Source organism: Anolis carolinensis, chromosome 3 (genome assembly GCF_035594765.1).
Source record: "Anolis carolinensis isolate JA03-04 chromosome 3, rAnoCar3.1.pri, whole genome shotgun sequence".
In the NCBI taxonomy this organism is placed as follows: Eukaryota; Metazoa; Chordata; class Lepidosauria; order Squamata; family Dactyloidae; genus Anolis; species Anolis carolinensis.
Window position 1 is genome coordinate 242,853,629 of NC_085843.1, and position 21,507 is coordinate 242,875,135.

Sequence of the window (21,507 nt, forward strand, 5' to 3'; positions counted from 1 at the left end):
GACGTTAAGTCCAGTCGTGACCGACTCTGGGGGTTGGTGCTCATCTCCATTTCTAAGCTGAAGAGTCGGTGTTGTCCATAGACTTCTCCAGGTCATGTGGCCAGCATGACTGCATGGAGCGCCGTTACCTTCCTGCCGGAGCAGTACCTATTGATCTACTCACATTTGCATGTTTTCGAACTGCTAGGTTGGCAGGAGCTGGGGCTAACAGCGGGCACTCATTCCGCTCCTGGATTTGAACCTGGGACCTTTTGGTCCGCAAGATCAGCAGCTCAGTGCTTTAACACACTTTGCCACAAGGGGCCCATGGTCAATGCAGATCCACATAATGCAGTTTAACTGTATTGAGCAGCATTATATGAATCAGCACTGACCATAAAATGCAATCCCAAATGGAATTATGTGACAAGGTTTATCCAATCTTAGAACATATATAGCAGTGTAGATTGAGATTGTGATTGTAGCAGGACTGTATGTATGCCTTTATTATTGTCAACAAACCATAAGGCAATGCAATAGTTATATATGTCTTAAACACATGTAAAACAAGTGTGCACACAGTATAATGGGAAACAAGCCATATTAGGATGGAACAAAGGATATAATTAAAAGCATGGGAAAATATTACAGGAACAGCTTGATAAAATATTACATTGTTTATAACTGAGTACAAAAAAGATACAATGAAAACCAATCCATTATATTGATTAAATATAAATTACAACCACATTGCCAGAAGCAAGATTTTGATATCCCTTCTGCTCCTGAGGCTAATGAAAGGCAGGATGGAAAGAAAGCCTTCCCCCTAAATATCTTAGTACTCTGGTAGGTTCATAGCAGGGGTTAATTTCTTTCAGATCACTTTTCTCTTGGTCAGCCTTCTCTGGACACCTGATAGCTTGCTGGATCCTGGAATTTGCAGTTTATGGAGAGATATTTAGTTATCCAAGTGCTTCAATTGTCTTGGATTTCCAATACTTAAGGATTCAAGAGAAAGCATGCAAGACAAGCAGAATTGAAGTGCTATATAAAGGTGTAGTATCAAAGTGAGCCTATTATCTTGATTCCTTGCTTCTCAAACCTGTTTATCAAGCAAAAATAATTTCATTGCACCCAATAGTCTATATCAGGGGTGGGCAACTCATAATCAGAGTTACGTTGCTGAAACAATACCATCCAGGCATGACTTTCCAGGGACGGTACCAGCAGTTTTGGAATTCTGGAATCTTTAAAATAGAAATCTTTTCAATTGCTTAAATTGTAAGTAGAAGAAAAACCCTGTGAAAGCACAGAAACCTGAGGTCTTGAAATAGTCACTCCCCATTTTTAAAGTGCAGCACAAGGTGGCTCAAAAGCCTTGTATCCGCTAAAATGGATTGACCCGTGGGGATCCCCAAAATTACCGTGGGAATCTGTATGTGGCCTGTAATCAGCATTTAGCCCCTAGTATAATGGAAATAACATTTTTAAATGACATTTCCTGGAAAGAAAAAGTCAGAAACTAGATGGCATACTTGTGTGATCAATATGTAGCAATGTGATCATGCTTGTTGTTTCCTTATGCATAATATTTTTTTCCTTATATGTTTTTCTCAACAGAATAGAAAAGTAAAATGTTTATTTTCTTCCATCAAGTTGAAGTACATAAAAATATTCTTGCCATTGGTTGGATTTTGGATATGCGAGTTCATGCAAATATTTGTAATGTCGTCCAATAAATTATATTTCCTAGCATATTCCCAAATGGGTTAGTTTATCAACTTCCAAGCCCATAGCAGGGATGAAGAACATATATACTACGAATTGTTATCATTATTATTCATTTACTTTATTTATACTCCGCCTTTCTCCCCATGGAGACTCAAGGCAGCTAACAATCCCAAACTTTGGTCATAGTTTAAAAAGCGTAATACAAAAATTAAACATTAAATAATACTGTGTGGATTAAGGTAAAAAATCACATCACTCCTGACTGTAGGAAATGGCTGGGGTTGATGGGTGTTAGAATCCAATAACATTTGAAGGATCATCTCAAAAATAAGGACAGGTCTGAGGCCTTGAAGGTAAAATGCTTAGAAAATTGGGTGCCTAAAGCTATAATTGTTCTTCCTTTCTAGACAATTTAGAGCAAGTGGTATACAATAAGAGGAAGACAATGCAACTTTTTTCACCGCAGAAAATGTGATTTCCAAATGTGATTTCACAATTTGTCTGTAGCTAGTTATGCACATGAAGCAAAAAAATCTCCCCGTGAGAGGCTACCAATAGTTCTATCCTTAGGTAGAAATCAAATCAAGTCGTCTTTGCCGGTAACATTTTGTAAGGGTTTAGGATTCCTTTGGGATCCAACATGGTCTTGAACTGCTGCATAAGAAGGACGGCCTCCTGAGATTTACTGTAATGGATATAATGCTTCTTCTTGAAGCCCAGGCCATGTTCTGCACTGATGCTTCCCTGGTACTTGGAAGTCCATTCGTACACATAGGGTTCAATGGCATCCAGGAGAGAATGACTGTAGGACTCTGCTGTGATGTTCAGGTGCAAGTTTCCATCTCCTGTCAAAGCAAATCAGAGATAGGAGTTGATTTGAAAAAAGAAAACAGACAATACATTCAGATTATGGCAAACAATCCTGTATTCTTGAAAATATTTTTATTAACATACATATTTCTCTAAGGCAGAGCTTTCCAAACATTTCATGTTTGTGACACACTTTTTAAACATGCCTCCTTTTGCAACACAGTAATTTGGTTTTCCTGGCAAAGTGGTGGTTAAACCACCCCCTTCTAAGAGATATGGACACATACATACATTGCAAAAAATAAATGAATGGGGACACAACATATCTCATAAAAATGTCATTTATATTTTTTTTAATATATGATTTGTAATATTAAAAACATAAATTTCCAAGATTTTTATCATTTCTTGTTACATTTGTGTGACACAACCACACACTACGGCCCAGACACTAATGTGCTTATTTATTTATTTATCGTGTCAGAAGCGAACTGAGGACACAGTTGTAATGTATTTTAAAACACAAATCAGCCATGGATTGAGGTTCCGGGTTTTAGCGTGCCACCTCACTTCCTGACATGTTCCTGTGACTATCTCTCTAGAGCTTAGAAAACTATTTCTTGATTTAAAGCATTTGCATGCTGGCAGATATCCAAACAGAGGATGGGCCGGAGATGTCACTGTCTTGGTCCTTTCACTGTTGGCTGCTACTTCCTGGCTGATGTCAGGTGGTGCAATACCAGCTAAACAGTATAATTTTTCCAGTGGTGTGCGACGTAGACATCCTGTGATAATGCAGCATGTCTCATTAAGAGCCACATCCACTGTTTTAATGTAGTGTGATGTGTTCGACACTGGGGATGTGTATTCAGCAGCAAAGTAGCAAAGCACAAGGGCAGATTTCTTCACTGTGTCTGGTTGAGATCCCCACGTTGTACCAGTCAGCTTTCATATGATATTATTTCTAGTGCCCACTTTTTACTTGCTATTCAAGCAGTGCTTCTTGTATGTCAGAGTACAGCCCACGGTGACTCCCAGGTGTGCTGCAATGCTCCAGTGGGATTCCTTCTCAAGTAATCCTCAGAGCTCAGGATGCTTGTCTGTTCTTAAGTGAAAAGCACACTTCTGCATTTTAGCTGGATTAAGAATCAGCTGGTTTTCCCTTTAATAGGCAATAAGAGCACCTAAAGCTTCTGAGAACTTCTGTTCAACTATTTCAAAGCTCCCTGCTTGAGAGGTGATGGCACAATCATCAGCATAGAAGAAACTCTCTGTCCCTTCTGGCAGTGGCTGATCATTTGTGTAAATGTTAAACATTGATGGAGCAAGCATGTTCCCCTGAGGGAAGCCGTTCTTCTGTTTTCGCCATCTGCTTCTCTGGTCCTGAAATTCAACAAAAGCTCCTGTTTTGTAGCAGATTTCCTATAAGGCGGGTGAGGTGGTAGTCCTTTGTGATATTGTAAGTTTTTTTCAGGAGAAGGCAATGATTTACAGTGTCATAAGCTGCTGACTAATGTGCTGTGACACACTGTTTGGAAAGGTATAAGGTCAGGGGAAATAGAAATGTCTGGCTACTAAGACTGTCAAAGAGTGCTGGTGCCTCACCAAGCCACAGCTCTCATGATTCTATAGCACTGAGCCATGGCAGTAAAAGTGCTGTCAAACTGCATTAATTCTACAGTGTAGATGCACACAACATCATCTTCTTTCAGAATACGTCTTCTCCAACTCACCTAGATGGCCATAGCCCACCACATTCTTGGCACTTCTGCCCAGACGTTCCCGCATGTCGGTCACAAGATCATACAGCCTCTCCACAGGGAGGGAAATGTCATATTTGTAAACAGCTCCATCGCATGTCAGGGCCTCTGTGATCCGCTCCCGTAAAGCCCACAGTGCCTGTAAGTGAGCAAAATCAGTGAAACATGGATGGCCACACAAAATTACAATGTTACCTGAATCTAGTGAATAATATGCCTTCTTTGCTACCTGTGCAAATGTATCAAATACAAATTCCAATACATTACACTGGGAAACCAGGGTTCAATTCCTGCTCAGCCACAGAAATCCACTGGTGCCCCTTCTACACTGACATATAACCCAGATCAGGTAAAAGGTACCTATATGAGTCTGGCAGTGTAGAAAGAGCCTGGGTGACACTGGGCATGTCACACACTCTCAGCCTGTGAGGAAGGCAATGACAAAACCTTTCTGAATAAGTCTTGCCAAGATACCCCTATTATAGGATTGCCATAAGTCAAAGCTGACTGAGGGCACTTCCACACAGCAGAAAAGTCTGCTTTGACCCAGGTTTTAAAAGCCCGGGTCGGGGTAGATGTAGTCTACACACCAGCCAAAAAAGCCCAAGATTTTGTGGTTGGGTATCTAGATGTGCTCCGGGTACTGTCCTGGAGAACACTCAGACACCCTAACCCCCTCCCCAAATCCCTTTTAAAAACATCAAAAAATAAAAAAACTTACCTGGCCGGCATTTCCCTTATGTCGGCACTCTCCTGGCATGTAGGAATGATGCGCCAGGAGAGAGGGGGGGGATTAAGTTTGATGGCATAAATCAATACATTTGATGTTGAGACTCGAGCCCCATCAAGCCCCATCATCAAGATATATTGTTATGTTGGTATATAAAAATATATTAAAATACAAGTAGTCTAAAGTCCGAAAAACAAAAAAATTCTTCTGGATTTTTGGTTCTGGTTCCAAGGCTTTTGAATAAGGGATACTCAACCTGTACTATCTTGTCTCTGTTACAGCAGACAACGGCACTTTCTACACTGCCATATAAAATCCAGATTGTCTGCTTTGAACTGGATTATTTCAGTCTATACTGTCATATAATCCAGTTTAAAGCAAATAATCTGGATTTTATATGGCAGTGTAGAAGGGGCCAAAGAAAGCAGTCAGTATGTCAATATACTTTTTATGTTTAGATATTTTATTTCTGCTAGAGCTTGTGAATGCTCCCTTTTTGGACTACAAATCTTATTATTATTAACATCATCATGATAATCATTTTTATTGCTATCCTGTCTTTCTCCCATGGAGACTCAAGACACAACCCAATAAATTGAAAAACATGGCAAACACAAGCATTAAAAACAAATAAATATTTGTGTCATGGATACAAGTTAAAACAGAGTTAACATACTTGTACAATTAATTACATTTAAAACTCAATATCCAGCAAAACTAAATATTCAGCAAGCAATAAAATAAAATTTTAAAAAATGAATGATTGTTTCTATGCCTGGTTTCATCCTGCCAACCTCCAAACATGCAACAAATTTATTTATTTATTTATTGCATTTATATACCGGTTTTCCCATCCCTGGGGGAATTCAAAGCAGTTTACAGCATAACCAATGGGAACATTCAATGCCACACATATGTACTAGCTATTCCAAAAAAACAGATTGAATTACAACTTTGTGTATGAAGTTCTGTCATTTCAAGCTGCATACCATTCAAAATAAGTTAGAAAATCAGCTATACAATATAAATCTTTCAGTGCATGTTGCTATACTAAAAAGCTTAAAGCCTGCACCATGTATACATGCCAAATTATAACCTTGGGCTATTTGTTTAAACAAAACAGTAAACTGTTCTTTAATTCCCTATAAATTTTGAAGCAATGGTAATTCAACAGAAAATGCATTTCAAAGAGTACATGATATACATACATGTATATCCACTATCTTATCTTGCATTTGCACATCTCTTAGTACTACATTGGTATGTTTCAAAAAGCATGCTGAAAGGTATAATGGCATCCCGGTAAGCTTTTATTTTAAAGGTTTTCAGGAATACCAACTCACAAGGGGCCTGTCCACACAGGACCCATACTCTATTAGAGCCGGGTCTTTCAGGAAGACCCGGGTCTAATGGAGTATCAAATTAATTTAGAACAAAGCAGGGTTTTCCCTGCTTTTACTGGAGACGTTGTTTGGACGCCTCTGGTAATACCACGGGAGCTCCTGTCTAAATGGGCTCTGAATTGCAATATCTGTAATTTGAGATACCTGGCCATTTGAGATTATTTCTCTACACCTCATAAGCAAACAGGGGGACATCCAATCAACACCTAATAGAGAATTACATTAAGCCCTAAACCAAACATTATTGGAGAGAAATGTACCTTTATCTTTGTATCTTCAGAAGCCAGAGTTCCCGCTATGACCAAGTTGGAGGCCATTACGTGTTCCAGGAAATGACTCAGTTTTTCTTCATCATGAGTTGAATTGGAGCCTGAAGTCTCAATTAACACGCAGAAAGGACTATCTGGAATGAGAAAGCAGGTAATAACAATGAACACATACAAGCGACATTAGGGTCTTTAGCATTCTCTGCCAAAAAGTGCTGGTTTGGTGCCTCACCAAACTACAAATCCCAGGAATCCACAGAGTTGAGCCAGGGCAGTTAAAGTGGTATCAAACTACATTCATTCTACAGTGTACGCACATCCTGAGTTACTCCACATTTTACTTTTTCAATAACACATCTTCAGTGGATCTTGCCAACTTGCTCAAAGGTGTGGCACAAGAGCCCTTTTGTGAATTACACCAGCATCCATGTTATATAAATTTTTAGAAACCAATATATATCTAGCCTGGAAATCTCCAGAAAAGGAAGAATTTTTTTTTACTAAAGCAAAAATAACAAACCACAATATTATTTAATTTGTTGCCACAGTTGCGCTGTATAGCAGGGATTCAAATTCTGATTCCACAAAACCCTAGTCCAACGTTAAAACCACCATTTGAGAAATTGTTCTATTTTGACATTAACAAATGTATTGTTGGTTTTATTTTTTTATTCAGAAACAGAGTTACTTGTATCATCATATTGATACTATTTAGTAAATAAAGGCGTCACTCCTGTTTTGATGTTCTGCAGAATCTGGCAGCCAATGTGAAATCTGTCCTGCTTTTCAAAAAATCACCATAAACCCTGGCCCAAAAATGTTAGTTTTGGAACTGCTTCATCAAAAAAGAGTCGGCACACACAATATCAGCATTCATAGATTATCAACTTCCTGAACATTCATCTTTTATACTGACTCAGTTGTCAATGATGTATTCAGAAAAGGATGTTTGAGCACCTGTCCGGGGTCCAATTCAGCAGGAACCAACTCATGAATGTTCAACACATTTTGAAATCAATCAGTGCACATCATACCTTATCTATAGATTAGGTAAAGGTAAAGGTTTTCCCCTGACATTAAGTCCAGTCATGTCTGACTCTGGGGGTTGGTGCTCATTTTCATTTCTAAGCCAAAGAGCTGGCATTGTCCATAGACACCTCGAGGGTCATGTGGCCGGCATGACTGCATGGAGCACCATTATCTTCCCGCCAAAGCGGTAACTATTGATCTACTCACATTTGCATGTTTTCAAACTGCTAAGTTGGCAGAAGCTGGGGCTAACAGCGGGTGCTCACTCCGCTCCCTGGATTCGAACCTGTGTCCTTTTGGTCCACAAGTTCAGCAGCTCAGCGCTTTAACATGTTGCACCACTGGGAGCTCCCCCATCTATAGACTAGCTCAGTTAATTCATTCTTATTTTTCCCTCTGTACTCTAGGTATGAATATCTTTGGTTTTAATCCATTAAACCCTGAATCTAAAATGATAGATCTGCATCACTGTTATTTTACATTTATGCTGATTTAAATTGAAATCTACACATTCTTACCCAGGTCTTTCAGGTGGTAGATATTAATTTTGAAAGTATAAGTGAAAACAGAAGATGAATTACTAAGATACTGTGTAAAAAATGAAAACTTTGGAATGCTGGTTAAACTGTGTAGCATGTTCAATATAGGAAGTTCTGAAAATAATCAATGACTTGTTATACAGTAACATCAAGTAAATATTCATGCACAGATCCTGCATATCTTTAAAACCACCAACATTGTTCTGTCACCATTCATAAGTCAGTGGTGGACAGCTGGGTAGCACCGAACTAAGAAAGCAAGTAAAGAATCAGTAAATGTCAACTGAACAATTAGGATGATAGTGGGAAGTCAAAGAAAAGTGGGAAGTAAAAAAAAAAAGAATTCCATCATGTGTTTTATTCATGCATCTGATACCTGCCACTGGACTAGTCAGCGTCAAGTGTCTCTCCACTAGCTTCATGCATTCACTGTCCATGAACTCATAGGCAGACAGGATCTCACCTAGCATCCCTTTACAAGTGGTGAAGGTCTGCAGGACCTGAGAGAAACTTGGACAACCTTTATGAAGAAAGCAAACACCAAAGAAAATAATTAAATGGGGGGAAATTATAGAATTGTAAAATGAAGTACAAGCAATCTCCAAGTTGTAAACATCTGACATACAAATGACTCACAGTTAAGAATAGGGGTGAGTCTATACTTAGATGCTATGGATAGTATAAGGAAGGGTAAACACCACTGGGTCCATGTCTTTTGGACTGATATTAAGTGATCAATATCATCTCAAAAATAACACTGAAAGAGACCGGCTGTATGCATTGTACTGTATCATACTGTTTGAAAAGTGGGGAAATTGAATTTATTCATAGTTCAAGCAAGTTATTGTTATTGTTTTAAAAATTATTGTCATCAAATAGTTAGTGTTCATCTTGTCAATTTTATAAATTTGATGTAGTCACACTAATTCTATATCTATATCAGACTTGGATATCAATGTTCAACAGAATTGCTGATTGGTCTTTCTTTTAACACAATTTCTTGTCTTCCTACTGTCACTAAGGAGACCATCAGATATTACTGCTTACTGATAATCAAAAACTTTTCTGGAAAGATGATCCTATATGAAACCATTTTCAAAGCACCATGATCAGGATGTGCTTGGTGTGACCCAATTTCCCTATGCATCTTCAAGAAGGAACAACGTTCATTGTTCTACTTTAATGTAGAAATTCTTAAGTTACCCTGAGCTCCTAGACCTGTGGTGTCAAGCTTGTGGCCCAATAGGTGTTTTGGACTTCAACTCTCAGAATTCCTGGCCACTGGACAAGTTGGCTATGGCTTCTGGGAGTTGGAGGCCCAAACATCTGGAGGGCCACAAGTTTGACACCTCTGACCTAGATAACAGTGCTGTTCATAGCTTCAATCAGTATTGTTCATCGTTATCATGATTAAGTAACAACAGATGCAAAGAAGGAATTCAGTAAATAAAATTGTATTATTTACAGTTCTTTGTACACAAAAATGTTAATGTAGGTTTCCGAATGGTTACATACATCCACTCTTCAAGCTGTTGAGAAAAAACAATTTCCTTCTATGCTCTGATTTTGACCTCTTCCTTCGTAAGTGTGATGTCTCATGGGCCTTGTAGTCCCGTTCCTAGTGCTATTGTGGCAGATGAGGAGGAAAATTTGGGATTTCCACCGGTTCAGCTTGAATCGGAGCCTCGCCACCTGGAGGATGTTTGTCCTCAGGAAGTTAACCAAACAAGCCTTGGGCAGAATTCTCCCCCGTTTTCCCGAAAGGACAATTATAATAGAGATAGAGGGGCGAGGGAGGCTAATCGCCGGAGCCTCAGAATCGCTGCCAGACAATTAGCTGATTAGGTCTGCTTCCCTTGGGAAATTCTAAGGAGTCATGCATCTGGACACAGTTTGGGTTTCACTTCTTGTTCTCCAGGGAAAGTGTTCTATTGGCGGGAAAGCAAGACTCTATATAGGGGTTTTGCCGCAAGGGAAACCTTGCGGAGTCAATTTGTTCAGCTTGAGGAGAGAGATCGTGTGTAGACTTCCCAGTTCCCTGTTTCACGGATCAAGATTCCAGCCTTGCCTTGTTTCACGGACTTCTATGGACTCAGTTCTTGTTTCATGTTTGCCTTGTTTCAAGTTTGATCAAGCCAAGATTCAAGCCTATTTTCCAGCCTTGTTGTCAAGCTACCTTGGACTTTAGAGACCCTGTCATTTCCCCACATTTTGCTTGGCAAAGTGTGTGTTTTGGTCAAGTGGATTATAACTTTGAACTCTAATATCTTATATTGGACATTATTTTCCTGGACTATATTTGACCTCATCTGAAGAGTCTGATTCTGAACTATACTCTTCACTTGTTTTTATTGACTTTATATATTTCTTTAATAAAGATATTAGATAGATTCTGGTCTCTGCGCATGGTTATTGGTGCTCTGCAGCCTGGGTCTTGACAGTAAGACCAGTCACCATGTAAAAATTAAATCCAAGCCAGTTGGAGGAATTGGAAGACAAAGTAGTTTTATCTCAACCACAACTGCATTCAAGTCTAATCTTGTGATATATCATTTATGGCACCTAAAAACAAGAACGGTTCTCACCAAGAAATGCAAGATTCACAGCCTTGGGTTTCCGCGGGCAGAGGATGGACACCGCAGTAATGATTCCCAACGTCCCTTCTGATCCAATGAAGAGCTGCTTCAAGTCATACCCAGTGTTGTCCTTCCGCAAAGATGTCAAACAATTCAGAAGGGAACCATCCGCCAATACCTGGAAAGATACAATACAGATATATTCAACGTTGCTATGAGTTTTCCGGGCTGTGTAGCCATGTTCCATAAGCATTTTCTTCTGATGTTTCGCCCACATTTATGGCAGGCATCCTCAGAGATTGTGAGGTCTTTTGGAAAGTAGGAAAGGGAGGTTTATATATCTGTGGAAGGTCCAGGGAGGGAGAAACAACTCTTGTCTGTTGGAGGCAAGTGTGAATGTTGCAATTAATCACCTTGATTGGCACTGATTAGCTTTTTAGTGTCAAGGTCTGGCTGTTTACTGCCTGGAGGAATCCTTTGTTGGGAGGTGTTAGCTGGCCCTGATTGATTCATGTCTGAAATTCCTGTTTTCTGAATGTTCTTTATTCACTGCCCTGATTTTAGAGCTTTTTTTAAATATAAGCCTCCCTTGCCTAGTGTCCAATATACCTCACAACCTCTGAGGATGCCTGCCATAGATGTAAGCAAAATGTCAGGAGAAAATGCTTCTAGAACATGGGCATACAGCTCAGAAAACTCACAACAACCCAGTGATTTTGGCCATAAAAGCCTTCGACAACACATCTTCTAAATATTTATGTTAAAGGTCACAATAATAACATGGCATCTTCAATGGTGGCAAAACTATAAAGGGAATTAAAAAGAACAGGAAGTAGTTTTCAAAGTTTCCCCTCACCACTTCTAATCCTAGGACTGTCCCCCGGAGAGAGCCGTATCTCAGGAGTCGCAAACCACCAGCGTTTGTAGCTACATTCCCTCCAATGTGGCAACTGCCCTTTGCTCCTAGATCAAGGGGCATGATGAAGTCCAACTCCTCTAGATAATTGTTGAGGTTTTCTAAAATGCAGCCAGCCTGACAAACCAAGATCCCTGAAACATAAGCATCAAGTAACAGCTGAGAAATCATGAAGGGACTCCATAGGCCAATGGTTCTCAACCTTGGGTCCTCCAGGTGTTTTGGACTTCAACGCCCAAAAATCCCAGCCAGTCTACCAGTTGTTAGGAATTGTGGGAGCTGAAGTCCAAAATATCTGGAGGACCAAATTTTAGAACCATTGCCATAGGCAAATGAGTGCTACTCCTATTCAATGCAGGAACTCCAGTCAGAGCAATCCCAACAGATATCTGTCCAGAGAGAGACCTCACCACGGTCTAGGTAATCATTAAATAAATTCAAACTTCCTTTTGCTATCTCTTCCATTTTCAGTCACAATGCTCAGTGGGTCAACCTAATCTAGTCAGTGAGTCATCAAGGTCCGGTACAAGGCTATTTATCCTACCCCATAGAGTGTCTGTGAGGACAAAATAGAGATGGGAAGAAAGACATGTACGTCATCTTGGGCTTCTTGGGAGGAAAAGCAGAACATAAATGATTTACTAGAATAATTAAGTAAGTAAACTTTTATTACAATCAATGATTAGCTCATATCAAGGGTCCCTAGCCCCATACATCCATGTGTGACCCGAGAGGTTATAAACTTCAAACTTCCATAATAATAAAAAAAAACCATTATAAAATTGAATCATTGACAAAATTTAAAATCTAGGCTAGAGACCACATACAAGTACTGTACTATCAAGGCCCAACTCAGCTCACAGGATCAAGGGGAGGGAGTAAGGGATGGCTCTGGGGGGCGGGAGAGGGGATATCCATAACTGTAAATAACAATCTGAAACTATAATTATAAATATCAGTCTGTATCTGTTTTCCCATCAATACTCTATAGGTAATACTTAGTTCTTTTGGCTCTGAGAGTAATAAATCAATTTAAGAAGACCATATCTATCTTTTTGCCTTCCTTTTTTGTCTGGGAAAAATTAGATACTTGAGAAATATTTCTTACATGGGGGGCTGGGTGGTTTTCCTGTTTCCCATACTCACAGCATGGAATCACTACTCTTTTTGAACTACAAAACTACAAATTTGTCCAGTGGATTCTGGTATCCAAAAGATATCTTTTCCATGCGTTATCCATATTTACCCTGCACGAATTCCATTCATTCCACATTTGCTTTCAACAGTACAACCCACATGAGAGGCTGTATTTTCTTTCTATCAGTGATTCATACATCCCATCTACATTGCCATATAAAATCCATATTATCTGTCTCAAATTGGATTGCATGGCAGTGTAGACTCTCTTATAATCCAGTTCAAAGTAGATAATGTGGAATATCTGATTTGATAAAATGGATTATATGGCAGTACAGAAAGACCCTAGATAAATATACCCACCTGAAACAGTGTCAAAGCTGATAACCTGATTCATAAGAGCCGTGGAGAGAATGATCTCATCGAAGACAGGGACGCTGCCCCCAACGAGGCCAGTGTTCCCTCCTTGGGGATTCACAGCCAGGTTCCTCTCATTGCAATACCTGAAAGGGAACACATTTGGCTCATGGGGAGTTTTCTCCTGAGGCAGGGGTTCTTAACCTGGAGTCTAGGTCCCCTACTAGACTGCCATATAAAATTCAGAATATCTGCTTTGAACTGGATTATATGGGAGTGTAGACTCATATAATCCAGTTCAAAGCAAATAATGTGGATTATTTGCTTTCATAATCTGGATTATATGGCAATGTAGAAGGGGACCAGACCAGTGTGAGTTTTGATGGATTTGCAAACATTGGCTAAAGATTATGTGAAGGGACTCAGCTGCAATGACATACATAATACGCAAATATTTTGGAGTGCACTGTATACTATTGCTGGTACAGGTATATGTATTTTTTTCTTGATCTTTCATGAAATTCTCAAAGGGACCAATGATTTTTAAAAAGGTTATGAAGCCTTGTTCCAAGGGCCTATTACATTTAAAAATGCTGCAATTGGGCAAAAACAATTCAAGAATAAAAGACAACCTTATGGTTTAAAGTGATTCAGAATAAGTTTGGTGGCTTCTAATGTAACTGTCAATACACGCAGCCAGAATGATTCTTGTTTTTAAAAGTGTAACTAATATTCTGCTTCTTGAGGTGAAACAGACTGTCAAAAATAAAACAAACAAACAAGCATCTGGAAGCGATCTGAAGTCCACTTTTGGTTTTGAAAAATTGCTGGGTTTCCATGAGCCAATGATGTGATGCGGCAGCTAAAAAGGCCAATGGGATTTTTGCCTGCATCAATAGGAGTATAGTATCTAGATCCAGAGAAGTAATGTTACCCCTCTATTCTGCCTTGGTCAGACCACACCTGGAATGCTGTGTCCAATTCTGGGCACCACAATTGAAGGGCGAAGTTGACAAACTGGAATGTGTCCTGCGGAGGCCGACTAAAATAATCAAGTGTCTGAAAAGCAAGCCCAATCAGGAGCGTCTTAAAGAGCTGGGCATGTTTAGCCTGCAGAAGAGAAAACTGAGAGGAGACATGATGGCCATATATAAATGTGAGGGGAAGTCATAGGGAGGAGGGAGGGAGCTTGTTTTCTGCTGCCCTGGAAACTAGGATGAGGAACAACGGCCTCAAATTACAGGAAAAGAGGTTCCACCTGAACATCAGGAAGAACTTCCTCACTGTGAGAGCTGTTCAGCAGTGAAACTCTCTACCACCGAGTATGGTGGAGGCTCCTTCTTTGGATGCTTTTAAACAGAGGCTGGATGGCCATCTGTCAGGGGTGCTTTGAATGTGATTTCCCTGCTTCTAGGCAGGGGGTTGGACTAGATGGTCAACAAGGTCTCTTCTAACTCTATGATTCTATGAGTGTCATTTTGCCTGTCACTACCAACTAATATAGATTTGTTGGATCAGTGGAACTAACATAAATTGCTAGCTTACTTAGTTCTTATTTATTCAAAGAACTATTTTGGCTGGGACTAACAATTAGATTTAGACCATCATGATGAATATTCTTTAGCTATTTCTTACTTTGAAAGCAAAGAAAGGAGATACTGGCTTCTTTTTAAAGAATACAACCTTTAACTTTTCCATTGTGCCTTTATGGAAAAAATAGAGAAACTCTAACCTGCTAGGATTCCCCATTTGGCCTACAAATTATTTATACTTTTATTGCCTGTCACTGAATGGCAATAAGAAGAAATATAAAATACCGTACACAGACCTGTGATGGGGTTTAGATGCAAGAAATGTGTTACGTGGAACTTAGCTTAGCAATTCTGTTATAAAATGTAGATAGAAAAAAATGTTGGACTCTTGGTTGAGCAAATAATTAGTTCTGCTTTGTATGCTTGATGGGGAAATGCCCACACTGATAAGAATTACATCTGTGACCATCTCACTTGCTTTCCTTTCTCATGCCCCATTCGCTGTTCAAATGTCTTCTGCCCGTGAGAATTTTGTCCAAAACTTGAACTAAAAATATTCCCTGGCTCTCTTTGTGTAAAGAGATTAGAAGATCATTCACTCCTCAACCTCCCAAGTTCTTCTATCCAAAAAGGAAAGACTCTGGAATACCATTACAACATTTTACTAAGAACAAGACCCATATATCTGTTACTAAAATGTATGTAAATGGCACAGAAGTAAACAATATTTTCCTGAATGCTTAAGATATTATTACACAGTTCATTATGATAATAATAAAATGTTACCTGAGAATCTCAGATACCTCCACCGTTGTCTGTGGTTTCAGCAACACTTTACTGCAGCCTGTCATGTAAAGAAGATGTAAGGACATCTACTTGACGTTCACACTACCACTCCCATCAGAACAACAATGCTAGATTTCTTCATTAGCTAGAATTGAGAAGGTTTAAGATATCATAATAGTAAGCTAGATTGCAGATTAATCACTGTGGGGCAGTTTTGTAAAGTGACGCAACTCCCAGACAACATTTTAATAATGGTATTGCTGAAACCAAAGCATTAAACGTAACTAACCTCTCACTGATTTCAACCAGTCCACATTAAAGAGTTTCAGTTCATCTACATCTGTGACAACTCTGCCAGGCATAAGACATTCAAAGAAAGACAGGTCAGCATCAGACACACGAGCGAAGGGCAACCTTTGCACCCCATATCGCTCACTGGTAAGCATCACTTCCTGGAGATGAAGCTGGGTGGCATGGAGACTTCTTTTGGCCAAGGAATGGGAAGTAGGTGGCTTAAGCATCGTTCTTGTCAATGGCCTTATAATTTTTGTTGTCATTTTGCAAGGAGAACTACCGTTGACCCATAGACTCGAGGCTTTTCTTGAGCATCTCATCTGCATCCTTGCAAAGGTCCCATGGTGTCCAAAATAACAACATCGACTAAGGCTGGAAGCAGCCATGATTAACCTGAAGCACAAAAAGGAAGAGTAATGTAGTTTTATCTTTCCTCCCCAAAAGGCACACAATTTCAGACATTTATTTTCAGATGGTTTAATTTAAACAGTAAGAGAAGTAGCCATCAAAGAGAACTCTCCAAGACAGTGATGGATAGGAGAAATTCAGAATCACACCACATGTATTGAAGAAGCATTCCCGGGGATGGCATACCTAGGAAATTGCAAAGCACACAGATAAATATAATTTAAGGTTAGTTAGCATTCTCTGTCCCCATCAAGGAGCCTTCAAGGAGATGGCCCACATGGGTGTAGTTTACCCAGACATGGATGGCATAGGTTCTGACTATTCAGTTTTGAAGTGCTTTTGACAATGGAATGCATTTTCTTGGAACCTTTCAAACAGATTACATGTATGAAAATACATTTACAACCCAGTAGTCATTCCTTTATGACTTTTTAAACATCTCTTTCACCTCAATCCAAATATTTACCACTAGGCTCACTGCAACTCCTATCCTACCTGCCTATCTTGGCCAACTGCTTTTGCCTTTTGACTCAAAGCTTCTAAAAGTTACGTTTTGGACTATAAGGCCCAGAATTCCTTGGCTAGCTCTGCTGGGGGATTCTGGGAATTTTAATCACCCTCAAAAAGTTTTACAAGGTATGGTTTTACTTGAGAAGAAAATCATGCAAACACAGACAGTGCCTAGAAAGCATGGGGTACAGATGAAAGAAATCAATAATATGATGATGATGAAGAAGAAATACAAGCAAATTGTGTCGTCGAAGGCTTTCATGGACGGAATCACTGGGTTGCTGTGAGTTTTCCAGGCTGTATGGCCATGTTCCAGAAGCATTCTCTCCTGATGTTTCACCCACACCTATGGCAGGCATCCTCAGAGATTGTGAGATCTGTTGGAAAACTATGCAAGTGGGGTTTATATATCTGTGGGAGGTCCAGGGTGGGCGAAAGAAATCTTGTCTGCTTGAGGCATGTGTGAATGGTGCAATTGGCCACCTTGATTAGCATTGAATGGCATTGTAGCTTCAAAGTCTGGCTTCTTCCTGCCTGGAGGAATTCTTTGTTGAGTGGTGTTAGCTGGCCCTGATTGTTTGATGTCCTGGAATTCCTCTGTTTTCTAAGTGGTGGACAGGACACAGAATATTATTTGAGAACGCAGAAATGCTGATCCACTCTAACAACTATCATATCAAACTACACAAAAAAGCCACTGAAATCCACAAACATGTGGAAAATTTCAACAGAAAGGAGGAAACCATGAAAATGAACAAAATCCGGCTACCAGTATTAAAAAAAACCTCTAAAATCAAGACAGTAAATTAAGAACAACAAAACAGGGGCAATCCAGACAGGAAATAACCAGGGCCAGTTAACATCTGGCTCCAGTGTTTTTCCAAGCTCTGAAGCTGCAGCTGAGCTGTCAAACTCTGAAATTGCAACTGTATCTGATCTCTGAGACCCTGAAACCCCAAGCCCCTCAGCTCCATCAGGTTGAACCACAACACAGAAGAATTCCAGACATGAATCAATCAGGGCCAGCTAGCACCTTCCAACAAAGGATTCCCCCAGGCAGGAAGCAGCCAAACTTTGAAGTTGCTAGACTATTCAATGCTAATCAATTGCTGCATTCACACTTGCCTCAAACAGACAAGAGTTTTTTTTTCTCCCGTCATGGACCTTCCACAGATATATTAAATCCCACTTGCATAGTTTTCTAACAAAGCTCACAACCTCTGAGGATGTCTGCCATAGATGTGGGCAAGACCTCAGGAGAGAATGCTTCAGGAACGTGGCCATATAGCCCAGAAAAATCACAGCAGTTTACCAGAAAATTGTTTCCCCCCTGCCTTTTGAAGACATCAAACTACACCTGTAAATCTTTAAAATGACAGTAATTGATCTGGAAAGCCTATAGGGAAAAATGGGTATAATCTAGATTGATGGTTGTGTTGTGATATGGTCATAAGTGAGAGGATTTAACACGACTAATAAAATGCAACAGAAGGCTGAATAACAAGTGGGGGGGGGGGGAGGATACAACACTAGGACCAGATCCTGCAACAAGCTCAGATGTCAAGGCTTTCCCCATATCTGCTTCAGTAATATTATTACAGCATTTGATATTGTGATGTACAACATCTGGAGGCAAAAGAACAAAATGTGTGTAGGCTAAAATGAAGGCTCAAAAAATAATGTTCAGGATGTTTAAATCACACCCTCACTATTCATCTTTAAGCAAAGAAATTTCAAAGAATTTCAAAGCTGGATATGACTTGAAGACACACAACCACAACAAAGTAGTAGGACACTAGAAAAGTGCCATGGGTTTGCTGTGGAATAGCAAAAATTATGATAGGAGTATCCATTTTTGATAGTATTAGAAGCTGCCAAGTTTACATTGTGTTCTACTTCAAGCAATGAAACATTTGTTCCCAAAAATACTTTATTTACAGCAATATACCTATCATATTTATAGCATGAACAAAAATACAGATATACATTTTCACATTTTAGTAAAAAAGATCCTTAATATTATTTTCAATTTACAAAGGAAACATACATTTCTTGGCAAGGAAGTTTAGGCTGTGACATTTATTTACTTAATGAGAAATTGTGATTATGGGAACTTGCTGGATTTAAACTGACCAACCGATTCAATTCTATCACCTGTTGGATGAACAGGAGCAAAGGTTGTTTTTTTAATCTCATCCCAAAGGTCAACAACCTTAATGTCACTGTTTCATGAATGTTAAGAATAGGAAAGGCACTGTTATTTATTATTTATTTATTTGCGACATTTATATTTTGTCCTTCTCACTCCGAAGGGGACTCAGGGCGGCTTACAAGTTATATGTACATACAATATATTATATTATTAGCATAGCTCAATATAAGCATTATATATTACTATATTGTACTATACCACTATACTGCAATATTAGTCATATTACATGTAATATATAATATACAATTATAATAGTGTATTATTATATTGTATTGCATTATAATATTATCAATACTATAAGTATATACAATATATTATATTATTAGTATATTATTGGTATGGAGCCCCTAGTGGCGCAGTGTGTTAAAGCACTGAGTTGCTGAACTTGCAAACTGAAAGGTCGCAGGTTCGAATCCGGGGAGCGGAGTGAGCGGCCGTTGTTAGCTCCAGCTTCTGACAACCTAGCAGTTCAAAAACATGCAAATGTGAGTAGATCAATAGGTACCGCTTCGGCGGGTAATGGCGCTCCATGCAGTCATGCCGGCCACATGACTTTGGAGGTGTCTATGGACAACGCCAGCTCTTTGGCTTAGGAATGGAGATGAGCACCAACCCCCAGAGTCCGACATGACTGGATTTAACGTCAGGGGAAACCTTTACCTTTACCTTTACTAATATTGGTATAGCATAATATTATTATCAATATTATATGTATATATTATATGTATATTATATTATTAGTATATTATTAGTATAGCATAATATTAGTATTATATAATATTATATGTTATATTGACACGGGAGACATGGTGGAATGGGGTCTTCCTGGCCCTCTTTCCACACTATACACTATACTTGTATGTACAATAGAGTCTTGCTTATCCAACATAAACGGGCCAGCAGAATCCTGGATAAGCGAATATGTTGGATAATAAGGAGAGATTAAGGAAAAGCGTATTAAACATTAAATTAGGTTATGATTTTACAAATTAAGCACCAAAACATCATGTTATACAACAAATTTGACAGAAAAAGTAGTTCAATACATAGTAATGCTATGTAGTACTGTACTTTATTTACGAATTTAGCACCAAAATATCATGATGTATTGAAAGCATTGACTACAAAAATGCATTGGATAATCCAGAAAAACTCGGGGCTATGTCTGTTTTTATTGTTGTTTTTATTGTTTTTATTGTTATTTTAATGCTAAGTGTATTGTTTTTATTTCTGTAAACCGATCCGAGCCAAACTGGGAGTAGCGGTATACAAGTCTAATAAATAAATAAATAAATAAATAAAATAACGTTGGATAAGCGAGTGTTGGATAAGTGAGACTCTACTGTACTTTCAAAATTTCCCCCGCTTTCAACTTTTAATATATTCTTTCCAGCTGGCATTTCCTCTCTCCAAAACCAAATCTGAATACACTTGCATCTCAGGAAAACTATTCTCTGCCTTTGGATGGGTTGTAGTCTCCATGGATTTTTATGGGTGCATCTGCACTGTACGTTTAATGCAGTTTGACACCACTTTGGGCCCTTCCACACAGCCACATAACCCAGAATATCAAGGCAGAAAATCCCACAATATCTGCTTTGAACTGGGTTATCTGAGTCCACGCTGCCATATATTCCAGTTCAAAGCAGATAATGTGGGGTTTTGTTCAGTTGTGTGGAAGAGGCCTTTGACTGCAATCGCTCAATGCTGAGGAATCGGAGTATCACAAGGTCTTTGGCTTCCTCTGCTGTTGCCTCACCAAACTACAAAACACAGGATTCCATAGCATGGAGCCAGGGCGGTTAAAGAGGTGCCACGCCGCATTCATTCTACAGTGTAGATGCAACCTAGAACAGGTAAGAACCCTGCCCAAAACGGGGCTCCAAGGGCAGAGCTGGCCTTCCTATTCGCTCACCTTTAAAGGCGCTCAGGCAATCCCTGCGCCTTCCTTGCCTTTCCTTCTTGGCACATCCGGGCGGGCCTTCGAGCGCTCCTCCTCCTCTTCGCCGGACCAGACAGAGAACTGAGAGAGTGACGCAACGTGGGCGGAGCCGAGAGATACAGAAGCATTTCAGAGTCTACGTGTTGTCGAAGGCTTTCGTGGGCGGAATCACTGGGTTGCTGTGAGTTTTCCGGCCTGCATGGCCATGTTCCAGAAGCATTCTTCCTGACGTTTCGCCCACATCTATGGCAGGTTGTGAGGTCTGTTGTAAAACAAGCAAGTGGGGTTTATCTAGCTGAAGAATAATGTCCAGGGCGGGAGAAAGAAATTATGTCTGTTGGGTGCAAGTGTAAATGAAGCAATTGGTCACCTTGATTAGCATTGAATAGCCTTGCAGCTTCAAAGCCTGGCTGCTTCCTGCCTGGGGGAAATCCTTTGTTGGGAGGGGTTAGCTGGACCTGATTGTTTCATGTCTGTAATTCCCATTTTTCAGAGTATTTATTTATTTATTTATTACAATATTTATATCCTAATATTTATATTCTCACCCAACAGGGGACTCAGGGCGGCTTACAATAAAACACACATAT

General features: G+C 39.5%; 1 protein-coding gene across 1 annotated transcript; it reads right to left on the bottom strand.

Moving 5' to 3' along the window:
- Positions 1–458: 458 nt before the first annotated feature.
- On the bottom strand, positions 459–21,012 carry d2hgdh (D-2-hydroxyglutarate dehydrogenase). The gene is made up of 10 exons (XM_003218321.3): positions 20,891–21,012; positions 15,841–16,238; positions 15,552–15,609; positions 13,240–13,379; positions 11,680–11,873; positions 10,833–11,001; positions 8,624–8,767; positions 6,674–6,816; positions 4,254–4,419; positions 459–2,555 (listed from the first exon to the last, which is right to left on the bottom strand). The coding sequence occupies exons 2-10, from the start codon at positions 16,229–16,231 to the stop codon at positions 2,293–2,295; spliced, it is 1,668 nt and encodes a 555-aa protein (XP_003218369.1). The 5' UTR covers positions 16,232–16,238; positions 20,891–21,012; the 3' UTR covers positions 459–2,292.
- Between the last annotated feature and the right edge of the window lie 495 nt (positions 21,013–21,507).